Consider the following 21,297-nt stretch of genomic DNA (forward strand, 5'->3'; position numbering starts at 1 on the left):
ATTCTGGCACGGATGCATGCAATGCACACACACACACGGATGCATGCACGCAGGCACACACACACACTCACACACAAGAGGACCGTTGTCATAAACTCTATTCACTTCAGAGTTTTTCACTCAATTAGTCTCGCTTCAGCCAAGTGGAGAACGACTTACCTCCAGTCGCTAAAGTCGGTTTTTGAAAACGCAAAGCGTGTTAATAATCGGGTAGACGGAGACTTTCAGTGACTCCGACGGGTGCTCTCTCATGGGTAGACGCCTTGCCATTCATCCGTCAAGCACTCGAAACTCGCAATAGCCGGGTACACGTGGAGAGAGGGTGGCCGTCTGCTCTCTAATCATCTACCCACAGACACAGGTGCAGGACTCCCAGCACTCGCTACACAACGTGTACATTGTATACAATATTTATGGCAGGGCGAGGGTAAACAAATATTGTATATACACCCTGTGTATTGTATACAATATTTATGGCCGGGTGGGTGTATATATGGTGTGTTCGTAGCACCAAACACTGTACATCTATTTGATAAAAAAAATATTTTAATTAATAACTTGACGAATTCAGCATGATGGACAGGACAGAAAAAAATAAGAAAGGAATGAAAAAAGTAAAGAGGAGCTAGGAGTAGGCTCAAAGAACATTCCTTACTCCAACTCTTTCCCAGCGGCTGAAGTTTATAAGGGAAAAAAATAATCAACAAGAAAATCAGCAATAACAACAAACCTCCAGTACCCGATGGCAACTGCGAGACATTTTGGAAGAGAAGCTGACAAATATCTCTTGTAAAAAAGTGTCCTGACAGAGGTAAACAAATGTCGGCCCATCTCTAATATCATCAGTCGCTCCGTCTCGCGCCCCTGGTCAGGTTCAGGCTGTGGCAACTTTATCTGACCAGCTCCTGTGGAGCGATGGTATCTGAGTCTGAAAGGGCAAGTGACTCCCCGCCACCAGCCTCGCGGGTACCTCGTGGAGCGGGTGCAGAAGTAGGTGTGAAGAACACTAAACCCGTTTCTGAGCTTACATCCACTCACCACACACTCAACTTAAGCTGCATTCACAAGGACCGACAAATTCAATGAAGGTGTTAGACCACCTGAAGATAAGACTTTCTTTCACTATGAGTAAAAATATTACAAAATATAACAAAAATATCTGCAGTCCTCGGATACAAGTTTTATTTAGTTAATTATAAAAACTGTGTTTAGCAGGTTGAAGAGGCTGTAGACGAAAACAGTGTACAACTGGCTTTATTTGACCGTGTGAAGTAGGCTTTAGTGACTCAGACAAACGAGAGCAATTTGACCAGACCGAGTTAACCCTTGACCTCTCACAGGCCGCCATGGGGTCCACGTAGACACAACGGAGTTTTGCTGGGCCGCGATTAGACATTCCTCCGGCTGCAGGCTTGATTCACACAGTCTCTCTCTCTCACTTCCCATCAACCACCGCTTCGCATCCTGCAGCCCCAGCTGTTCAATCCGTCTGACGAGGTTCCGATCCAACTCTTTCTTTTTTCTGTCGTTCTTTCTTCCAGTCTTTGGCAAACTAACACGATTGCCACAGTGCACCGCTGCTCTAAGGAAGCTTTCAGCTCGAGTATTTTTCAAACTTATCCAGGTCTTAATCAGATTTTCTTTAGCGAGTTAAAATGAAAGTTGGAGTTGCCACACCTGCAGGGGAGCAAGGCGAGACCAGACACGTCCCTGGTGTGAGGTCAGCGCTGTGCAGGAGTTGAACCCGCAGCCCCTGGTTCATTGCTGTCGAGGGCTTTAAGTTTTTTGTGGTTTTGGTGCTCCATACGACTAGGTTTTCTTCCCTCCTTCCTTTTTTTTTTTTTGGCTGTCTTTAAAAGAAATTTCAAGAGGCAAATATGCACTCTCGGCGTCTCGCTAAATAGCTGTGTTAACAAGACAAGAAATTCTCTTGTATCTAAGCACACAAATGCTTGTCTGGGAGAAAAGATATTTCAGCTTTTTTAAAATTTTTTCTTTAGTAATGCTTTCAGTGTGTGTGGAGGCATGCTTAGTTGAGTATCTGTGCGCATGTCAAAAGAATTATTTTGAGGGTTTAAGCCTTCAGCAATTCATTCTCATCACTGAACTTAAAGAACCTCGGCTAGATCGCGTGACCCCTTTGTTAAATTTCATGACCCCTGCTGAATCCATCGCATCATGAATATCCAGATGGTGAATGCCATGCTCACCTGCAGATTTCAGAACTCATTTCATTACTCGCTGCTGGATTTCACGACCCCCTGCTCAATCCCATGACCCCTGCGAAATTTAATCACTTCTTACTTTATTTTATGAGTTTTTCTTTCTTTTTGTGATAGCTGATGTGTCTTCCTCGTAACAAGGAAATGGATGAGTTCAGGCAAATCCACAAAATTATTTTTTTTAATGTGTAGACAACTCTCGAGGAGAAAGATGGACACACAGTGGCATAGAAAGTGAAAACCTATATAAAAATTTATATTTTCAAAATCATGGTCCTTTCATGTCATCTGAAAGATAAGGAACAAATGAGATATACAAAGAATGGCAAGAACCTCGAAGGACCTCGACTTTGTTATCTCAGATTACCAGACAAACTGACCGCGATACAGACCACGTGTGGAGAAAACAGAAATGGCGGTTAGGTTTTTATCTGTGCCGAGCAGGGATCACAAACACGGAAGCTAGCTTGGAGCTGGAGCCGGAGGTAAAAAAGAAAAAAAAAAAAAGAATAAAGACGACTTTCTCTCCCGAATGCAGAAGCACGATTTCATCGGAAGCCGCCTGCCAAATCTCTCACATTCCTCGCCCAGAAGAGAGGAGGACATGTTGAAGAAGGACTCTGCCCCTTCCCCCAATTCCTGGAGGAGCGCAAGGGAGGTAATCATCTATCAGGACGAGCAGAGAGTGAGGCGTTCAGACTCCGCTAGGGGGCAGCACATGATGGCGGGGGGTAGGTGGGGAATCTAGCTGACGGCAGTGACGAGAGTACCTGCTCTTCATGGCCTTGCAGATGGTGTCGTTGCGTGAGACGAAGCCATAATTTCTCAGCTCCGCCACCAGCGACAGTCGACCACAGGCGCGGGCCGCCAGGCTTTCAAAGCGGGTGTCGCAGCACTCCGGGTGGATAACTCTGTCACAACGTAATTGACACCAGACTTTCTCACCTTCTAGACCAGCGGTGAGCGCGACAGAGCTGAACAGCAAGAGGCAACTCTTGTCAGAAAGCAGGGGCAGACAATTGCTGGACATCATTGACGCAGTCTGCCATGGCCAGCATGGCCGTCAGAGGATCTTTTCGGCATCATCATCATCATCATCATCATCATCATCATCATCATCATCATCATCACATCATTTGCAGGTGGATGGTTGGTACACTTAATTTCGGTGGAACTGTTCAAGATCCACTCAGGTTAACCTGACAAAGTCTTCTGCTCATTCACTGGATTTTGAGAGCAAGGTGTTCATGCTCTGCTTTCCACATGCCTAGGCACGGTTGACCACTCTCACTACCACTTCTTATTTCTACGAACAGCCTCAATTCTTCCTTGGAATTGAGCAGTGAGTTTTACAGTTTCTGCACAGCTAGAAGCGTGTCTACCACCCGTAAGGCAATGAACAGTGAGACTATAATATTATGGTGTAGGCAGTGTGCTGAGATACCTTACCTCGGGATCATCATTAAACCTGACCCGTGGGTACAGGCCACCTCATAAAGCCCATCTGACATGACAGTCTTCGGAGATGCGATTTCAACCAGGACATTTTTTTTTTTTTTTTTGCCTCTTGGCAAATCAAGAGGTTTTCACGTGACTTCTGCCAGTTGATCGAATTCCCCTAATGACTAAACTATGGTACACACACACATATATATATATAGATATACATAAATAGAGCGGGGTCGGGGTTGATGTACAAACCTGACGTCACAAATTCGACCGCCTCCTGCGCATGGTTTATCTCGGGGAACGGAAGGGATGGAGGAATTCACCTACATTTGGGGAAAATTGTATCTTGCACTGAAATTCTATTTATTTATCTCGAGACCGGCCTTCTCAGGATGCGAAATCGTGCGGTAAATGTAGGAAGTGACGTTTAAAGGATCGCGCATGCGCACGGGACAGTATCGTGAGCCGAACGAGATCTCCCAGAAAGGTGAGCCTGTGCTCTTTCCTTTGTCGTGGTTGCAGAGGTAAGAACCCGCAGGTGTAGCGACTACCCCCAGCGCCGTGACTACCGCCACTCGAGGGTAAACTGAGAAACACGCGCACGCCCGCTACAAGGGAAAATTCAAACACAAACCAAACGCCAAATTAATCCCGACAAATCCCTCGCCACAGACCGCCTCGGGGAAACGGACACCAGTAACTGCCCCATTAGCACGTGTGCCTTCTAAACACTTGCAAAGCTTTTATGGGGAGAAGCTGTCGCACTATTTGAAATTAAACACAACGATTGCAAGGAGAAAGGCGAGGGAGGGGGACATGGCAAGTCCAACATAATAGAAGTGAATGTCAGGGTGAAGAAGGACGTTGGGAAAACACAAACGCGCGAATTCAGGTACTGCCGCCTTCAGCTTCATGCATTTTATTTTCTTGCTTATTTATAAGAGTTTTTAGATGATGTGATCTTGGTTTTTCGCTGGGTATAGTTTTTGAAAATATCTCACCAAAGCTATATTTAAATAAGAAATGCATACAAAAGACAACCAATCAGAAAAAAGTTCAGGAACAAAAAATAACTTTCGACATCTTTACTAATTAATGAAATAAGATTTTTAAAAAATCAAACTTTGGAGATGCTGAAGCTGTTCTCAACTGAGTAAAAATGTTAAACTTTAAACTTCAAAAGATCCCAAAGACCCATTGTACTGACAAATACATTGACAAACAAGTTTGGATGTAACATGCTGACTACTTCCACCGTTCCGACAGTTCGCCTCAAAACCATTGGTTCCATGTGACCTTCTCACACAGCTGGGTCACACTTTTGAAATTTTCCCGGTTAGGAATGACCTTTAACCTCTGCAACCTAACCCTGATTATTTTAACCTGTATTTCCCTTACGTGTGCAGGAAATATCACTCCGCTGCCAGTGCAATGAACACCCCGGAGACAAAATAACAAGTCGGCAGACAGGTAAGTAACTGTGATGCCTCCCTTCTGATCATCCCCCTTCATTATTCTGGGTGTCCTGTTGGGGTGGGAAGAGGGTAGCTTACAGTTGAACTATCCTCCAGTGCTGGCTGTTACCGTGAGTGCCATCGAGGGATGCCTACTTCGGGTGGGAAACGGGTGGGCGGGCTTGCCACAGGCTGGCATTGTCGTCTCCGAGATGGCGCCCCGCCCACTAATACTCACCGAGAGCAGGGAGCTGGTGTGGTTTATTACAGGCGAGAATAGGCGAGATTACGCGAGGCTTTGCGAGGCCTGGGAGCGAAGCAGGATGAATGGCGGACGGTCCTCCAGAGCCAGCCGTGGGTCCGCGATCCATTTACCACCGACTATTTGCCATTCACGTTGTTAAACGTTCTTCTACGTGGCTGTGCCGGGTGCCGCCCATCGTGACAGCTTCCACCACCCGCGGGACTGATGTAGCACTCATGCAAAGTTTCACAAGCCTGGAATGTTGTGACTACAGCTGCACGATGTGTGGGGTCTGTCAGAAACTCGCCATTAGGCAGCTCAGCTTCTTGCGGCTCCTTTGTAGAGCACGTGAGGTTTAGAACTGCTCCGGCATTCCTGTGAAACTATAAACAGGTGAGTGGACTGACCCTCGCCACCACCATGACAGTTTGGTTCGTCGATAACGAGATTCCAATCGATTCCTCTTGTACTCCCCCAACCACCACACCACCATCAATCACCATCTGTTTGTGTGTGTGGACGCACAAAACACTCACATATTATTTTATATATGCATGCAATCTCACACACACGCACGCGCTAACAAATTCTGACCTTTCAAGTCCATAATACCGGGTACTTTCGACATCACATAGGATGAAGTGTAGAGTGCACTTCTCCACCCCATTCAAGTCGACGAGGGGGAAAACTCACATTCATTTCCAACATCTCACTTTACCGCAGGTTATCTCAGATCAGCTGATAACCTCCCGCCCCACCCCACACCCCACACCAAACCCGGTCGCACGCTCCGACAACTGAAAAATCTAATCAAGACCCTCGGCCTGGACTGGATAAGAATCCGCTCTCTAGACAGAAGAGTCTGGAACCCTCCTACCCAGCTGCCAGGACGGAGGATGCCTGACCCGTCTCTTCTTCCCCTTTCCCCATCCCCCCATTAGCCTCGGCGCTTGAAAAAATCGATGAACATCAGCGTTTAAGAGGAAGACGAGGGATGGTGGAACTGATGGGTGGAAGGTAGAGTAGCTTGCCCTTGAAAGGACTTTGGGTTGACCGGGTGAGCTGACTGAAGGAGGAATGAAGAGAAGATATACACGAGTGTCAGATGCAGGCTGACCGAGGGCAGATCATTACCTGTCTCTTTTTTTTCTCTAATTAGTAACCGGTCCCACTGACCTCAGTCTGACTCCTAATGACTAGTTATTAGCAAGAGATTCACACAATCAATTATTATAGCAAGTACAATTTATTTCAGATCATTAGCACGTGTAATAATTACACCGTAATGTGTGTTGATGTCTTTACCATCTCATCCTACAATAGCTTCACACTGTTGTGAAGTCAGGGTTATTTTTCGACAACCTGTTTGAAATAATTCTCCTTCCTGAAATTAGATATATATATATTTTTTAAATCAGATATGGCTTGTAAGCATGTAAAAAATAAATGGCGGAAAATCACAAAGTGCATGACCTGCAGCCTTGACGTGACCTGCAACTGCCGTGACACCTAGCGTGACCTCTCGTAACCCGCAGCTAACATCAAACTCGCAGCCTGCACTGCAGCAAGTAAAACTAAACCGAACCTGATCCGCCATCTGAGTGTCTGGACATCGCATGTCTTCCCGATATGTGACGTCACGATAGTATCATGGCAACTCACTGCCTTATCCACCCCTTACACACTTTTCTTTTCTTTCATTCACATTCTATCTACCTTTCACACACAAACAAACATGGTTGCACAGACCGATGTACCATAATTCTTTCTTGTGTGTTTGCGTGCGTGTGTGTATGTGTGTGCGCGTGCAGCGTCAGGTCACTGCCAAATTCTCCTCAACAAAGCTACATCCTGAATTAAAATTTCCGACACTCGCCAGTTCTGACAGAGGTTTCCAAAAACTGTTTTTCAAAAGTTTCAAAAGGTCATTATGCAAAAGACAAAGTGGCCTGCCGGGGTCAAAGGGCAGTTTGCAGTGCGGCGGCTTGTGGCTGTGAGAACGACCCTCACAGGTGCACCTGGCGGTGGAAAGGGAGAAGTGGCCACACTCGGCCCAGGTGAACTCAGGGCGACTGCTACTTGTCGACGGCGGCATGCTGTCACCTGGCGGGCTGAAGCAGACTTAAGCAGGTGTGAAATGACAGAGAGGTGTTGCCGTCTACTGGAAGCACAGGTGTGTTTGTGTGTGTGCGTGAAGGGTGGGAGAGACCGAGGAATGAGAAGGTCAATGGCAATGGTTGGGAGAAAGACGGATCTGTGAGAAGAATGAAAAGTCATAAATTTTTCAGCAGCACCTGAACATCAGAGAATATGCAAAAGAAAGCACTAGACCTTTGAAAAATCCTTCCTTCATTCTTGGTCCTGTGTGTCACAAGATCCGATTCTGAGCGTCCTTCTTCAATTTGTCCAATGTCCTCCCGGCTGCCTCCGCCTCGCCCTGGACTGATCTCCTGTCTGTCTAGGTCTCCCAACTACCTTACTCTTATACCAAATATATAGATATATATGAGGAATGGAGCGGGACAAAGAAGCCTGTTCATAAAGGCACCAAGAATCCTGATTCCAGATGGCGAGGTTGGATCAGGCCAGTTTGGGGTTATGACCTCTCATCCTCTCCAGCCGTCCTCAACGACACCACTCAAGTGAACGATTTGTCACAACATTGTTACAATGGACGTGCAGGTCAGTCATCATGTGACCCTTCCCTGTGCTTCAAGTTAGTCCTCCCAGTCGCTCCTCCTGCCCTTTGTAGAGGCCCAGCTATTGCCTTGTCTTGGGGAGGCAACGGGGGCAATGTTTATGGCAATACAAGAATTGCTGTAGTGAAAGCACACGGGATCCTTGGCCTGCACCGTGCGCCTTGTCGGGTGGCGGAGAGAGAGAAAGAAGGAGTAATAATGCGGCGGGACGGTCTGTGTCTATGTGTCTGTCTATCTGTCTGTACGTCTGTGTGTTGTGTTTGTTTCAGACACACAACGAGCCGCCCAGACAGACAGATAAACACGAAGGAAGGGATTGCGTGTTGAAGGCCTTAAAAGAGCGAATGGAGGTATATGTAGAGGCCATGTGCATGAGTACAACCCGTCCCTGTATTCATGCGTGCGCCAGTGTCTGTCTAAGTATGCTTAGACCTTGTGTGTCCGTGCGTGCGTGCAGGGCAACGAGGGCTGTATTGCGCGCCATATTTTAGCAGGACGGTGTAAGAGGAAGAACCAGGCTTTTCTCACATGTTCTCGGTTAACAGTAGTTTTCCTCGAGTAAACAACGACTTTGAGAAGGCATTGACAGGGCCCATGATACAGGCAAACGGACAAAGACGACAACAAACCGAAAGCACATGCGCGACAGATCACGTAACACACGTCAGGTGCTGCTGAAAACGTGACCAGAATATTACTCTTTCGTGGTTACCTTGGCAACAGCCACACCGTGCACACAAAAGTTTCATTAAAGCAATTTCTTCTATTTTCATTCAGGCATTCAAATACAAAAGAAATTCGGTAATTACAAAGTGGAGACAGGATGTCTAGAAAGAAGGATGCGGAGATTAAGAAGAAGGTATTAAACGTGTCCACTCGCGTCATCAGTCAACTAAACCGAAGGTCGAACGAGGGCAGATCGATCGTTAAAGATGGCGGCCGGATGGACAGGTGCGATGTCGAGTGGAGGACAGGTGCCAGGCACGTCAAGGGGACGTCAGGTTCCACGGGGTGAACTAAGAATAGGAGTTGAGTTTCTCTTGTGGTCTTGACATGCATTTCCGTGAGTTAACATTCACATACCACAGAGGTCTAGTCACAGTGCATTTCCGTGAAGATACCGCATGAGTCTAGTCTCCGTGAGTCAACGTGACCATGAGTCAATGCACGACTGCAACTCCCAGAGTTATAATGTCTGTGTGAGCTTAATATACAACCCTGACAATGTCTAGACTGGCTCATGACTCGCCTGATCTCACCCCTTCCTCACCACCCCTCCCCCTCATCGTTATTCTGACCTCGCCAGAGGTCACAAACGGCAGCTCGACCGTTAAAAAGGGATTCAGGTAAGCCCACCCTTCTCCCTATCCTGATTACCAAAGCTCTTGGAACGCGGTGAAGGGTTATTAAGCAGAAAGGCAACGTGACCCTGTCTGCGAGGGGCGAGGGCAACCACGGGAACTGCCTGCTACATCCGGGATACCGGACCTCAAACCACGTGACGCAATCTGTCCTAACGAGTGTTTCGCGAGCTTTTTACGACCAGGCTCAGTGCCGGAGCTCGACTGCTGCCCATTCCAATCTCTACACCGCGGACAAGGGAAAAAATATTCTTTACGATTTTCAACAGCGATGTAAAAAGAAAAGAAAAGATTATCGCTACCTCTCGAGGGCTGCTCTGATACAGCCTGGTATCTTCCAGTATATTTAATACGCTACCAAAGCCCCCTTTATGACATTTATGGGCATTTTTAAACATTGAAAAGATTTGAATGGTATTGTAGTAGACTTTGGGCTCGCTCTGATTCATCGGGTACCTGCTCCCTCACCTACAACCCTCGGCAGTAGTAGACATAGAGGTGGCGCATGCGCAGAACGCCAACATCTACATCAGCAGGCGATCTTCTACCTTTACGCTTGTTTATAATTACAGGCCCTCTTGCATCAGGGGAAATGAGAAACTCCATCCTCTCCCCACCGAAAAAAGAAAGAAAATCTGCACTTGTGCGTTATCAAGCCTGTAAAGTGACTGAATGTGTCCAATGAAGGCTGCTCAGCCACCCGACATGCCACCCAGAACCTATTAGGGTATCAGGTATGTGACGTATAGCATGTTAGTGTCGGTCACAAAGCCTGTTAGTTATCAGCTCTGTTATATAAACCCTGCTATCGGATTTTACATTAACCCTGTTATCAGAGATGTCATATAAACTGTTTCCACTACAACCCTCTACGCTCGTCAGACCCACGTTTAATGTAGAAACTTTAAATAATTCAAGTGTTGTAACATAGCAAAAGCTTTCATAACCATCAACTGACTGCTTAGATATAGTTTTTATTTAGTGTAGAAGTTTACTTTTCCTCCCAGCAAGTTTACGAAACTGAATTTAAATTGAAGATGAATGAAGCAGGTCTTCACAACGTTTGAGACTTTTCTGATTTTTTAACAAAATAAAGATTCCGAATATTGCGTCCACAAAAAAAGCTACACAGGTTTTAAATAGATAGCTCGTATGCACCTTTCATGTGTATATCCACCCGCTGTGTGAACTCGTGGTTTCGCGCGTGAGTTGTGTGACGTCACTTGACAACGGTCACCGGTGTGTGACGTAACAGCGATGGTGGCGCCCTGCTTTGCTTTCCTTCACGCGTGGCCACAAGCCAGCCATGCGCACAATGCGAGTCAGCACAGCATGCAATTCATTCATCCCCACCCCGTATATCCCACCCGCCTACCTCTGCACCCGTCACTGAATGGAGTGAAATATTTTCGCTGCAGCCACCCAGAATCAGGTGTAAAATTACTCACACAGCCACCCCATCACCGCGCTTGCTCCTAAAGTAGTGTGACTCTGCCACCCGTCGCCGGTCACCATGTCTTATATTTCATATTTTTCACAGGGGTCTGACGATCATGGCTTCGGCGACTGTGTTACCCCGGGTAATTACCCGACTCGCAGCTGGTCTACAGTCTCAATACTAGGACCTGACCATGCGAGCAGAATTTCAAGACAACGAAGCTTTGACTTATATTTTATATTCGTTATTAACTGTCAATCTGTTTGGATTGTAAATGTAGGAGGCATTCGAGAAATATTTGCTTTGTAAAATATTTCATGTTGGTATTAAAGGGATACTAAAGGGAAAATTAAACTGCTTAGAAACTCGTAAATAGTAGGATCAATTTGAATCTCGTCTATTTTCATGTCTGTTCATGTGAAAAAAGTTGAAGGTTTGTAGTAGAATGTTGCGTTTAAGAAGAGAAATTACACGGACTCTTTCGTCTGCTTCGACGAACTCTCGTTCTCGGTCACGTGACCTTATGAACGTTTCAGTAGGATTGTTTACATGTGAGACCGAACCATGCCTGCACCCGATGCCACGAAAAAAATGGGAAAAGATTCGACATTGTCATCACTTTTCCGAAAAGACAGATCGAGCCTTACAAAAAGAGTGTGTCATACAATACAAGGCTCGATGCCACACGTTTTGGGAGCCCCAGAGAGTGGGAGGTGTTGGTGCAAGCATTTTGTTGACGATCAGCTGCTTTACTAGCCGACCCGAAATGTCCGAACAGTTAGATTTGGCCTTCAAGCACAGCGTTCTGCCAGATGCAATTCCCGACCATTTTTCAACACAATGAAATTTCTCGAAAAAGAATGAAGGGATCTATCTGACAGACACACGAGTTTCACTTGCCAAACGACTACAGCATAAACAGGTCAGTGTCAGTTGCTATGTACTGTTACTGTGTTTACAAAATGCACTTTTCATTATTGGTAGATACATTACAATATACATATATCAAAGACTGTATATATCTATAAAACAATAAACGTGTTATGTGGGTACTTATAATAAGCGTGTTTCAATAGGTAAAAATTTATAGTACATGCATAATAAATGAAAAATGTCAGCATCAAACTGAAAGTGTAAAAAAATGATTGTTGAAATCCTGTCACTTGTTACATGATTTTTTTTTAAAATCATTGTTTGCTTTTATAAAATGAAATATTTTTAAATTCATATTTTTGAAAAGACAGCCTATTTGTTTATGAAATCTAAAAACAATGAAATTCATGTGAAAGGTATTTTCCTACATAATGAGCTTATCAACAATAGTAGTGAAATCATATGTGCAGTAACTGCGGAAGTTAGAATTGATATTTTCAACATTTGAAAAATTAGGTAATATTAATGATTTGTGTTCTTATGCTTGGATACTGTAAGAATTAAAAATAATAATAGCTGATCACATGGATATAATCATACATGTTTTATTATTGTTTTAATGTTTTGTGGAATGATTACTTTATAAAACTTTAATGTTCAGACTATAACAAGTCAGTCACAACAAACAGTTCAACTGTGCTTAAATAAAGAGGTCCAGACCCAGATCTCAGCTCCAATCCTGAAAGTAATGGCCACTTTTTAGTTCTTTTCTCTATTACACATCTCTTTTATCTAAAATTGGCATGAATTCCACAAACTGTGCCAGATATTTTCTTCTTATAAGATATTCAAGGCCAAAAATATGTGGCAGATTTAAACACTTAGATAAAAAAAAAAATTTTATATGGCTTTACTAAAATTTTATGTGGATAAATTTTTTTCATAATGAAATGAAAAAGAACGAAATTGTGTCTATAAATGTCTGCTACGGTGTGATCCGTGATATGAATATGGGAGTCAGAAAATGAAAATGACACCTCAGAGTGGAATAATTCAGCCAGTCGAGGAGCACCAGTTAAACAAAATTATATTGCAGTTACTAACAAACAGTCAGTACTTGATAGTTTATAATCAGAAACATGCTAGCACAAGAATTTAAGCTGATATTTAGCTATAAAAATGATTATGGTTTAACTATGATTTTAGTCTCGATATTTGTCTCTAGGAATTCTCAGAAAGATGAACTGGGCACAAATCCCTTCCTGGAAAGAAATTTATCATTCACGAAAAGAAGTTGGAGGAGCTGCTGAGTGTCTGCAGGCAGTGTAGCAACCCCTCTATCACAACTATAGATGAGTGTCCACACAGAAGTCAAATTTATAACCATATGCCAAGACAGCTCCTGTGGCCATCATTACTCCTGGACATCACAGCCACAACTCTTTTAGGCTTCCTAAATGTTCAACCTTTGACAAGTACACAAACACACATGTATCTCAAAATTGTCCACTTGTTTATTGGAATCCATAACTGTGGCAAGAATTAAGAAAATTATGAAAAAAAATACATTGTTGAAAACTGTTTTAAATGCTTACAGAGCAATCAAATGAAAAATTCACATGCAGTGGAACTTGAGGAAATAAAAAGATTAAGCCACATGTCTGTATATTATGGTGAAAGAAAGAAATCAGTTTCTCACACAGTTTTCCTTGCATTGTTATTAGTTTTTAAGAAATAAAGAATGAAAGGTAAATTCAGCACCAGTATTTTCAGAAATGATGTTTTGTAAAATAAAAATGCCAGATGCATGCAAAGATTTGTTTTGGACATAAAGATAAGTGTGTCCCATACCCTGAAGTTTGAACAAATAAAAGAAATTAAATGTTAATAAAGGGAAGATTTTATTTTACAATTCATGTCAGATACATGATGCATCTGATAGTGTGTCCAATAACTGGATTTGGATAAATGTAACAATTTTCATGATGTATAGGGAAACATTTTCTTGACAATTCACTTTTTAGCTTTTACTCTACATTTTTTATGCTTCAACATTTGTTGTGGCCATTCCTCACAATGCTCACAAATGCACCAGTCTGAAACTGTGATAAATGAATCTATGGTAAATACACATTTAAACAACAAACATATAAGTTAAAGCACAGCATAATAACCATAAAGCAAACGTCTCTGCTTTTGAATTCTATCCATCGTTGTTATAAGTAAGTCATTAGTGTAATTATTCAAACTATATCCCCCAAAAAAGCTGCAAAATAGTATTATATTAAAGTCTGTTTAAAATATTTAAATACAGATATTTCAAACTATTAAATTTTTAAACTATCCTTAGGAAAGTTCACTTAAAACCCAAATTATCATATACAATGTGAATATTCCGGTGTGTGTGAGGAAATAATTAGCATACCAAATGTAATTTTATTTTTTAAATACACTACGAAGTGAATTCGTCAACAACAATGCCCAGTGTAAAGAGTTGAGTGCATTATGTTTATTTAAAGTGCTTGAAGGTAAAGCATGCGTTCACTTCTTTCCCGTGCACACAGTATGACTTACTTCTATAGTCCTACCAGAGATCTGTCCCTACAGATCTCTCGTCCTACGTACCTCGCTTTGTGCTTCGACTGCTGCAACATTTCCTCTCCTCCGAGGACGTGCAGTCGATTGTGAGCTGATGCAAGTGGTTGAATTGGTCAATTGAACATTATTCATGGCCATCTCGATAGTTAATGACTTTGGAGATCACAAATCCAACTAAGAGACACCACCGATCACTATCCTAGCAATGACCACGAGACACTTCCTGTCGTTTGTGACGTCACAAAAGACTCGTCTGCTTGACTCATCTCGTGAAAGCTATCGTGCTACTCGGCGGAGGACACAAGGTCGTCGATTCACTGGATTTTTTCGATTTTTATAAACATCGGGCAACCGAAATAGTGTAATAAGTGGTAATTAAGTGAGAAACGAATCCTTTATTTCTCCTGTATCGCTCTCGTGCTCTGTAATTCCTAACTAAATCTATTTTTGAAACGTTTGACTGTCGCCACAGCCTTATCACTACCCTTTAGTATCCCTTTAATTAACACATTCATACTCTGCATGGAGGATTGAAACGCTTGGGTTTTCATTGTACCTGGCAGGTGTGCTTTCACTCATTTATTTTCCATGCATGGTAATTTCAGGTAGATTTACACTTCTGATTGCGTGTTGTAAGCAGTTCAAACATTTGCATTAGGCTTGAAACAACATGGATTTCGTCTGCTTACACACCACAAGGATCTGGATTTGTTAATTAAAACATTGTGTGGGCTTCTCTTTTAATTTGCTTTACGAGTGTGTGAAACATGATTGGTCCCGAGATGATAATTGTAACAACTTACCTTGCCGTCCACCTGTGAGAGCTTGAGCCCTGTACCCCTGCCGTTGGCGGTGGTGATGCTGCTGGTGTTGGTGACAGTGGCGACTGTAGTCTGGACACCCAGCATCAGCAGCAGAAAGACGCACACAGCGGAGGCAGCGATGTGAGCCGAGGGGGCCAGCCTGGCCATGGCTACCCTCTCCGCCCCTGTACATCCCCCACCCACCAACTCCGTGCTCCTCCTTGGTGCGCGCACGCACACACACACCTTCCGACGAGCACGCACGCGCGCGAACACCTCCACAGCTCTAAGTGAACAGCATGCTGCAGCGGTCAGGTGTTGGGGCAGCTGCGGACACAATCCTCCGGTCACTCTCTCCTTCTAATCGCTCCTCCCACCAGTGTACGTACTCCTGACGGGTGAAGTCGCTACCACCCTGACCGATGCACCACCCGGTATGAAACCTCGGCGATCACAGACACTATACACTCCTTCTTTCTCTCGTGAAGCCCTTTAAGCGAGGGTCCTAACAACGTGAAGGGTGGCTTCCAAAACACAGAAAGTCCCGCACGGTAGTTACACCTGGTCTCACCTGCTGTAGCAGATACTCTCGCTGGTAGACAGGTAACAGACACCCATGGCGAGGATCCCGGCCCGTGGGTGAGTTCAGTGTGGAGGAATCACCTCCGACTGGCGGTCTGTGAGATGGTGTTGACTGTCGCGGTGGGGCCTGTATGTGAACTGCTGATTTCCTCCGAAGCGCAAATGAAGTGGGATGGTTCCTTCGCACATTGAGCTCGGGCCTTTCTCTCCGTCCCTGTGTGAGTGAGTAAGTGCGTGTGCGCGCGCGTGTGAGTGTGTTGTGTGTCTGTGTGGGAAGGCTCTGTGAGGCGAGTGGTCGTGTGTGCGTGTCCGTGTGTCTGTGTGTCTGCGTGTGTGTGTTCCGGCGGCTAAGGGTAACTCGGACGGCCCGCCTGTCTGTGTGTGTGGCGAGCCCACAGCCGGGTAGATACTGAGAGAACAGCTGATCTCCCCTTCGTTGCGCCAGCGACAAACCGTTAGCGCGGGTTGGCCGACACCAGGCGGAGACCAGCAGAGCGAGCACACGTCACACAAGGGTGATAGCCAGCAACAAATGTACCCGCCAGCCTGTGTGGTGTGTGTGTGAGTGTGTGCGTGTGTGAGCGTGCGTGCGTGTGTGTGTGAGTGCGCGTGCGTGTGTGTGTGTCTGTGTGAAACAATTTTCTTGAACTAACAACCATAGCTTCTCGTCTTACTCTCATTTCTGACTTCAGTTTCTATATTCGTCGCAGGTAAGACATCCATACTTATGGATATATAAGTACCATAATAAATATAATTAATATAAATACCGAGTCTACAGTGTGACCCCCGCCGTATTCTGTTAAAAATACACACACACACCACAGACAGACACACACACATCCCAAACACACATCCCACAGATACACACAATATCCAATCCTAGTATCAAACACGTGGTGTTTGCAGTCAGCCGGGTGGCGGGTTACTTTAGTACCAACCAGTGGTTGCATCAATCATGCTTAGACATCCTGACCACCCTTATGCTACCATCGGTAGACACCAGCTCCCTCCCTCTCATTCTTTAATTGTCAGTCTGTCACCTTAATGACTGTAGTCTACTCAATATTACTTAATCAAAACCTTCAATATCGACAACACATTCTGGTTCCATACTTCCATAATCCGTACACATGCTTCGCTACTATCAATAAATATCAAGCTAACATCTAGCTATATTTGTCATCTATTCTTACACCATTTTTATTGAAGGAAAGGAGAAAGTATTTATAACAAGAATTATTGTAATTAAGCTATGTGGTGGAGCTCGTGCTAGGGGAGGATGGGCATCAAACTTTCAGGCTCCTCAGCCGCGTTTGTATCCGGATACATCTGTTTGCTTTTGGAAAGTGTTTGATTCAATGAAGGAGAATGGGAATGAATCCGTTAATAAATAATTTGTTTTCCTATTTTTTTCTATTCTTCCGTCATAGAGAGAGTGTGTGTCTGTATTAACATTTTCCGCCGTTGTTTACTTTTTGTTTACCTTGTGCCAGACGTTGCACCTGTTACCTGCAATGTTAGCGCCGCCTGACGCCTGCACGTGCATACAGTGATACAACCAACTCGATCCATCCTCTACAAGTCTCATGTCCGTTGTATGGAACCATAGACTGATGGATGGTGGAGAGTTGGTGGTGGTGTGGGTGCCATGAATACCCGGAGAACATCAGAGAACATTCGTGTATTCATAGTCGAACATGGAAGCCCGGCCTGTACGACCCTCGGTGTGGCGATGACAATCGAGCTTTATCACTTCTACCGATGGCTTTAGACCGCTGACCTACCCACACAGGTCAAGGTCCGAAATGCCCTTCCCCTCCACTTGACTCCCACCAACCTTCATCTCTTCCCCCCGCCATCTACCAGGAAAGTGCAATCCTTGTACAACGACCAGTGAAAGATGCTTCCGCTACTCAGCCGCTGCAACAGGAGATAGCTCTGAGGGCTTGGTGGTGGTGGTGGGGATGGGGAGGTGTTGAGCACGTCGTTGCAGCCAGTGAACACACGTTCCTCGAGTGAGCGAGGGTCGCGCGTGCAAACCGTGTGACGCGCAGGGCAAGGTGCTACGTCACTGTCGAGCCACGTCGCCTCCAGATGGAACGAGTTAGCAACTGTTGCGCAACGCTTCCTCTCCGTACGAGATCACCCACTGCGATAAGCTCCCTTGTGTCGGCTGAGTTAGTCTCCCTTTGCCTCCCTCGTCTGTCCTCTTCCTGTTTCTTACTCTTTGCCAAACATCCTCTGATACTTCGAACGCCGACAACCACAAACTCACGCTTGACTGGCAACACACTCTTGACTCTGAGTCCCTCGTGGGGTGAGTTGCATGAATGTTGCATCTTTTAAAAAAACTTACATATTGTCGAGGGTTTTATTCCGTGTGGAAAAAGGATACCATCACTCATGCAGCCAGGCCCAGAAGCAAGACAGTGGATCGGATTCGGTCTGTAATCAGTAAACTTCAATGACAGGGTATAAAGCCAGTGACTGCGACAGGATATGACAGTATATTGTCATCATATCAACTAGAGGTTTGATACCAGTCGCAAGATGGAGCTGTAGGATTCATCAGAATACATCAAAAGAAGATGCTGTGTGAGTGAGTGCGAGTATTTAATAATAGACTTTCCTAACTGGTCTGGGACCTCATAGCAATCTCTCCTCCTCTTTATACCTGTTTGTATTCGTCCTTCCTTCAAACAAACACACACCAGTACATAATCACATACATATAAACACAGGCGCGTGCCAACCTCCACTAACTCCAACAGCAAAATAAAATAATAAACACACAAGCTGTTCTCGGCGGACTGATCCTCATTATCCCTTCACGCGCCGCGCGGGCTTCCGGTGGAGAAGATCATGCGCATCAGCAGCTGCTTATTGCCACAGGATCGCGTTCATACAGAGTGAGACAGAATGTTTATCATGGGGTGTGAGACAGAATGTTTATCATGGGGTGAGTGCTGAGAAACTTGCAACAGTAAACACGGCATTTGACCACAATGAGCCTGTGTGAAACCGATACGTGAGTGATTCACTGTGTCTAGCACACGGAGCAGGGCTCACTGAGTCAGAAGGAGCGACCGTGACCATGCTCCATCTTTTTTCCATGGCACTGAGACCTAAAAGATGAGCAAAGTCTGGAGCGTAGACAAGGGGCACAACATTCTTCGATGGAATTGTCTGGAAATGTGTATTAAATGTGATTAAACATACACTCAAACAGACACACCCTCGGTTGTAGGTAACAAGTATAGTTTTACAAAAGGTATTGACCTAACCCCACGAAGGTAATCTGAAATGATAATTTGTTCATCCTCTCGGTCAGCCCTTGGAAGTAGAAGTGCGTGGAAGGATCGTTGGCTGTTGCAGATTTCTCAATTTGTCGCACAGCTCCTACCCCTCAGCTGTCACTGGAACAGACCCCGGCAGCCTTTCAATTTCAGAGTTAAATTTCCTTTTCTTGCATCGTGCCCACCTGTGGCCGGCTCTCAGGTGAGCCTTTGGAGCGAAATGAGCCAGGTACACGCCAAGTGTCGGCGGCAGGAGCAAGGTGAGTGGGAGGGGACTCACCCTCTCCTCGCACACTTTGCGCCGCGGAGGTGAAGGGTGGCCGGCCCCGAACCATCTCGCACCTGCGCCAACACCGGCCCCTTTTTTTTTCCCCAAACTTTTTCTCCACCCTCCACCTACCCCCGGCTTTCTATCGGTCCCTCCCTCGCCTTTATTTGCAGCCGTTGTCGTAGACACCTGCACGAGGGGGCCAGGTTGAAAGGTAGACGCTTCTGTCTCAAAGGCACGTTAAAGTGTGGCACAGAAAGACGATGCCCGGGGTTAAAAGTTCCACGTGAAGGGCCCAGACTGATGAGCCCAGCAGGAAGGTGGTCGGAGTAGGGGTACCTCGGGGTTAGGTGGGGGGATCAGTCAGAGGAATGGCGGCGAGACAACTTCAAGTTCCAGGAGTTACTATTCCGGTCCGCTATCTTTCCCCAGGTGCGCCCCTCGCCAGCCGCAGGTAGCGGGCTTGTCAACAAGGGGATAGTGTTGCCGGGGGGCCGGGGGGCCCGGGGGCTGCCGGACCGCACGCCGTGTTGACTCAGGTGGACTTTACGACTGGCAGCTGCCCAGCGCCGCCTGACGGTACGAACGTCAGCACAGACACAGGAACGTCAGGCACAACAAGGGAGGCAAAAAGCGGAAAGGTGATTGCAGGTATTGTCTGCGCTTGAGCTAACCCGAGTGCAAAACTATTTTCAAGCAAATGGCGTCAGAAAAGCGAATTTATCTCAATCCACGTGAAGAAGGGGTTAGAGGGGGATTTTTTTTTTTTAACCGACAAAAGAAACATCCTGTGTTCTTACCTGTGGGAAACTTCAAAGGTTAACCCGCAGGAAGCATGTAAAGTAAACGTCAGGTTACTGGGATGCTCACAGAATTTATTCGTTAAATTAGAATTACAATTTTTTCAGTATTCCTTCCTAACCCTAACCATTTTTAATAGAAAAAAAAACATCTTTTTTACCTACTCTAACGATGTCGCAGCAATCTGCAGACAATAATTATTATTATATTGTGTACCGCAGGGAATCGACATACTTTTGCACCTTCGTAGAAAATGTAGTCTTCTCCGACATTGAAGAAGCATTTAATAATAAATGGATTCCATGAATTTAAAAGTAACAACACATACAGAAGTTAATATTTAGAGACCTGCCTGAGAACTCCGACTTATACACACATTCTGGTTCGTAGAGATATTATAAATATGTTCTGTAAATTTCAGCTAAAAAAACTCAACGTTTAATTTACTTAATTTAAAAGTTGGCAATTTGCACCTGTAATCAAGTCCTGCAAAATCTGGGTTCTGCGCACGAATAGCCAGTTACCTCAGAGGTGAAAACAATTCACCCTCGACCTGTAAACATTGCGGTCGGGGCGGTGTATCCCATTTCCTTGAAAGTTGTTGATTATTTTGCTCCAGGATAATAATAAAGTTTGTATAGTGTTGACGAGATAAGCCACACTTGTTTGAACATGAGGAATGTGGGGGCTGACACACCTTAATACCAGATGAAGATGTCGAGGAAGCAGACGACGAAGAACATGTTCACACTGCCATAATTAACACAAGTTGAGACAAAAGTTTCGTTGAGCAACAACATCTACCGACGTGTAGAATAGCGCTCTCACCTGAGGTCAGGTGGAAAATAACTTCCAGGAATATTTTTTCAGTGTGCTTTAAAACAGTTGTCTTCCTTAACCCCCTAATTAAGACATTAATGTTTGTTTTGACTTATTTGTCCTGTGGCAGTGTGCAACTATCACTCCAGCAATAATAAGTTTTGTGCCTAATACCCTGCTAGTATGGTGGCGACAATTCTAATTTGTACCTCCCATCGTAGTGACACATACTGAGAGCACAAACACTGGAAGTTAACGAGTGAAAGTGTCGTGTTGTTGTACAAGAAAATACATTCTTTGTACAGTAAGCACGACCTACACAGCCGACGCTGTCAACATGATCTCGGAAGTCGTTTGCTTTTGTGTAGTATAAATTATACGATAACA

At 44.9% G+C, this 21,297-nt stretch overlaps 1 protein-coding gene across 1 annotated transcript in view; it reads right to left on the bottom strand.

The window, feature by feature from the left end:
- The window catches only part of LOC112570190 (SPARC-related modular calcium-binding protein 1-like), a 50,216-nt gene extending 34,054 nt beyond the window's left edge, over positions 1 to 16,162 (bottom strand). The window contains 1 exon segment of the mRNA XM_025248501.1: positions 15,142 to 16,162. Within this exon segment, the coding sequence (XP_025104286.1) occupies positions 15,142 to 15,309 (168 nt within the window). The 5' untranslated portion in view covers positions 15,310 to 16,162.
- Positions 16,163 to 21,297: the final 5,135 nt, after the last annotated feature.

The sequence above is a fragment of the Pomacea canaliculata genome, linkage group LG8 (assembly GCF_003073045.1).
Source record: "Pomacea canaliculata isolate SZHN2017 linkage group LG8, ASM307304v1, whole genome shotgun sequence".
In the NCBI taxonomy this organism is placed as follows: domain Eukaryota; kingdom Metazoa; phylum Mollusca; class Gastropoda; order Architaenioglossa; family Ampullariidae; genus Pomacea; species Pomacea canaliculata.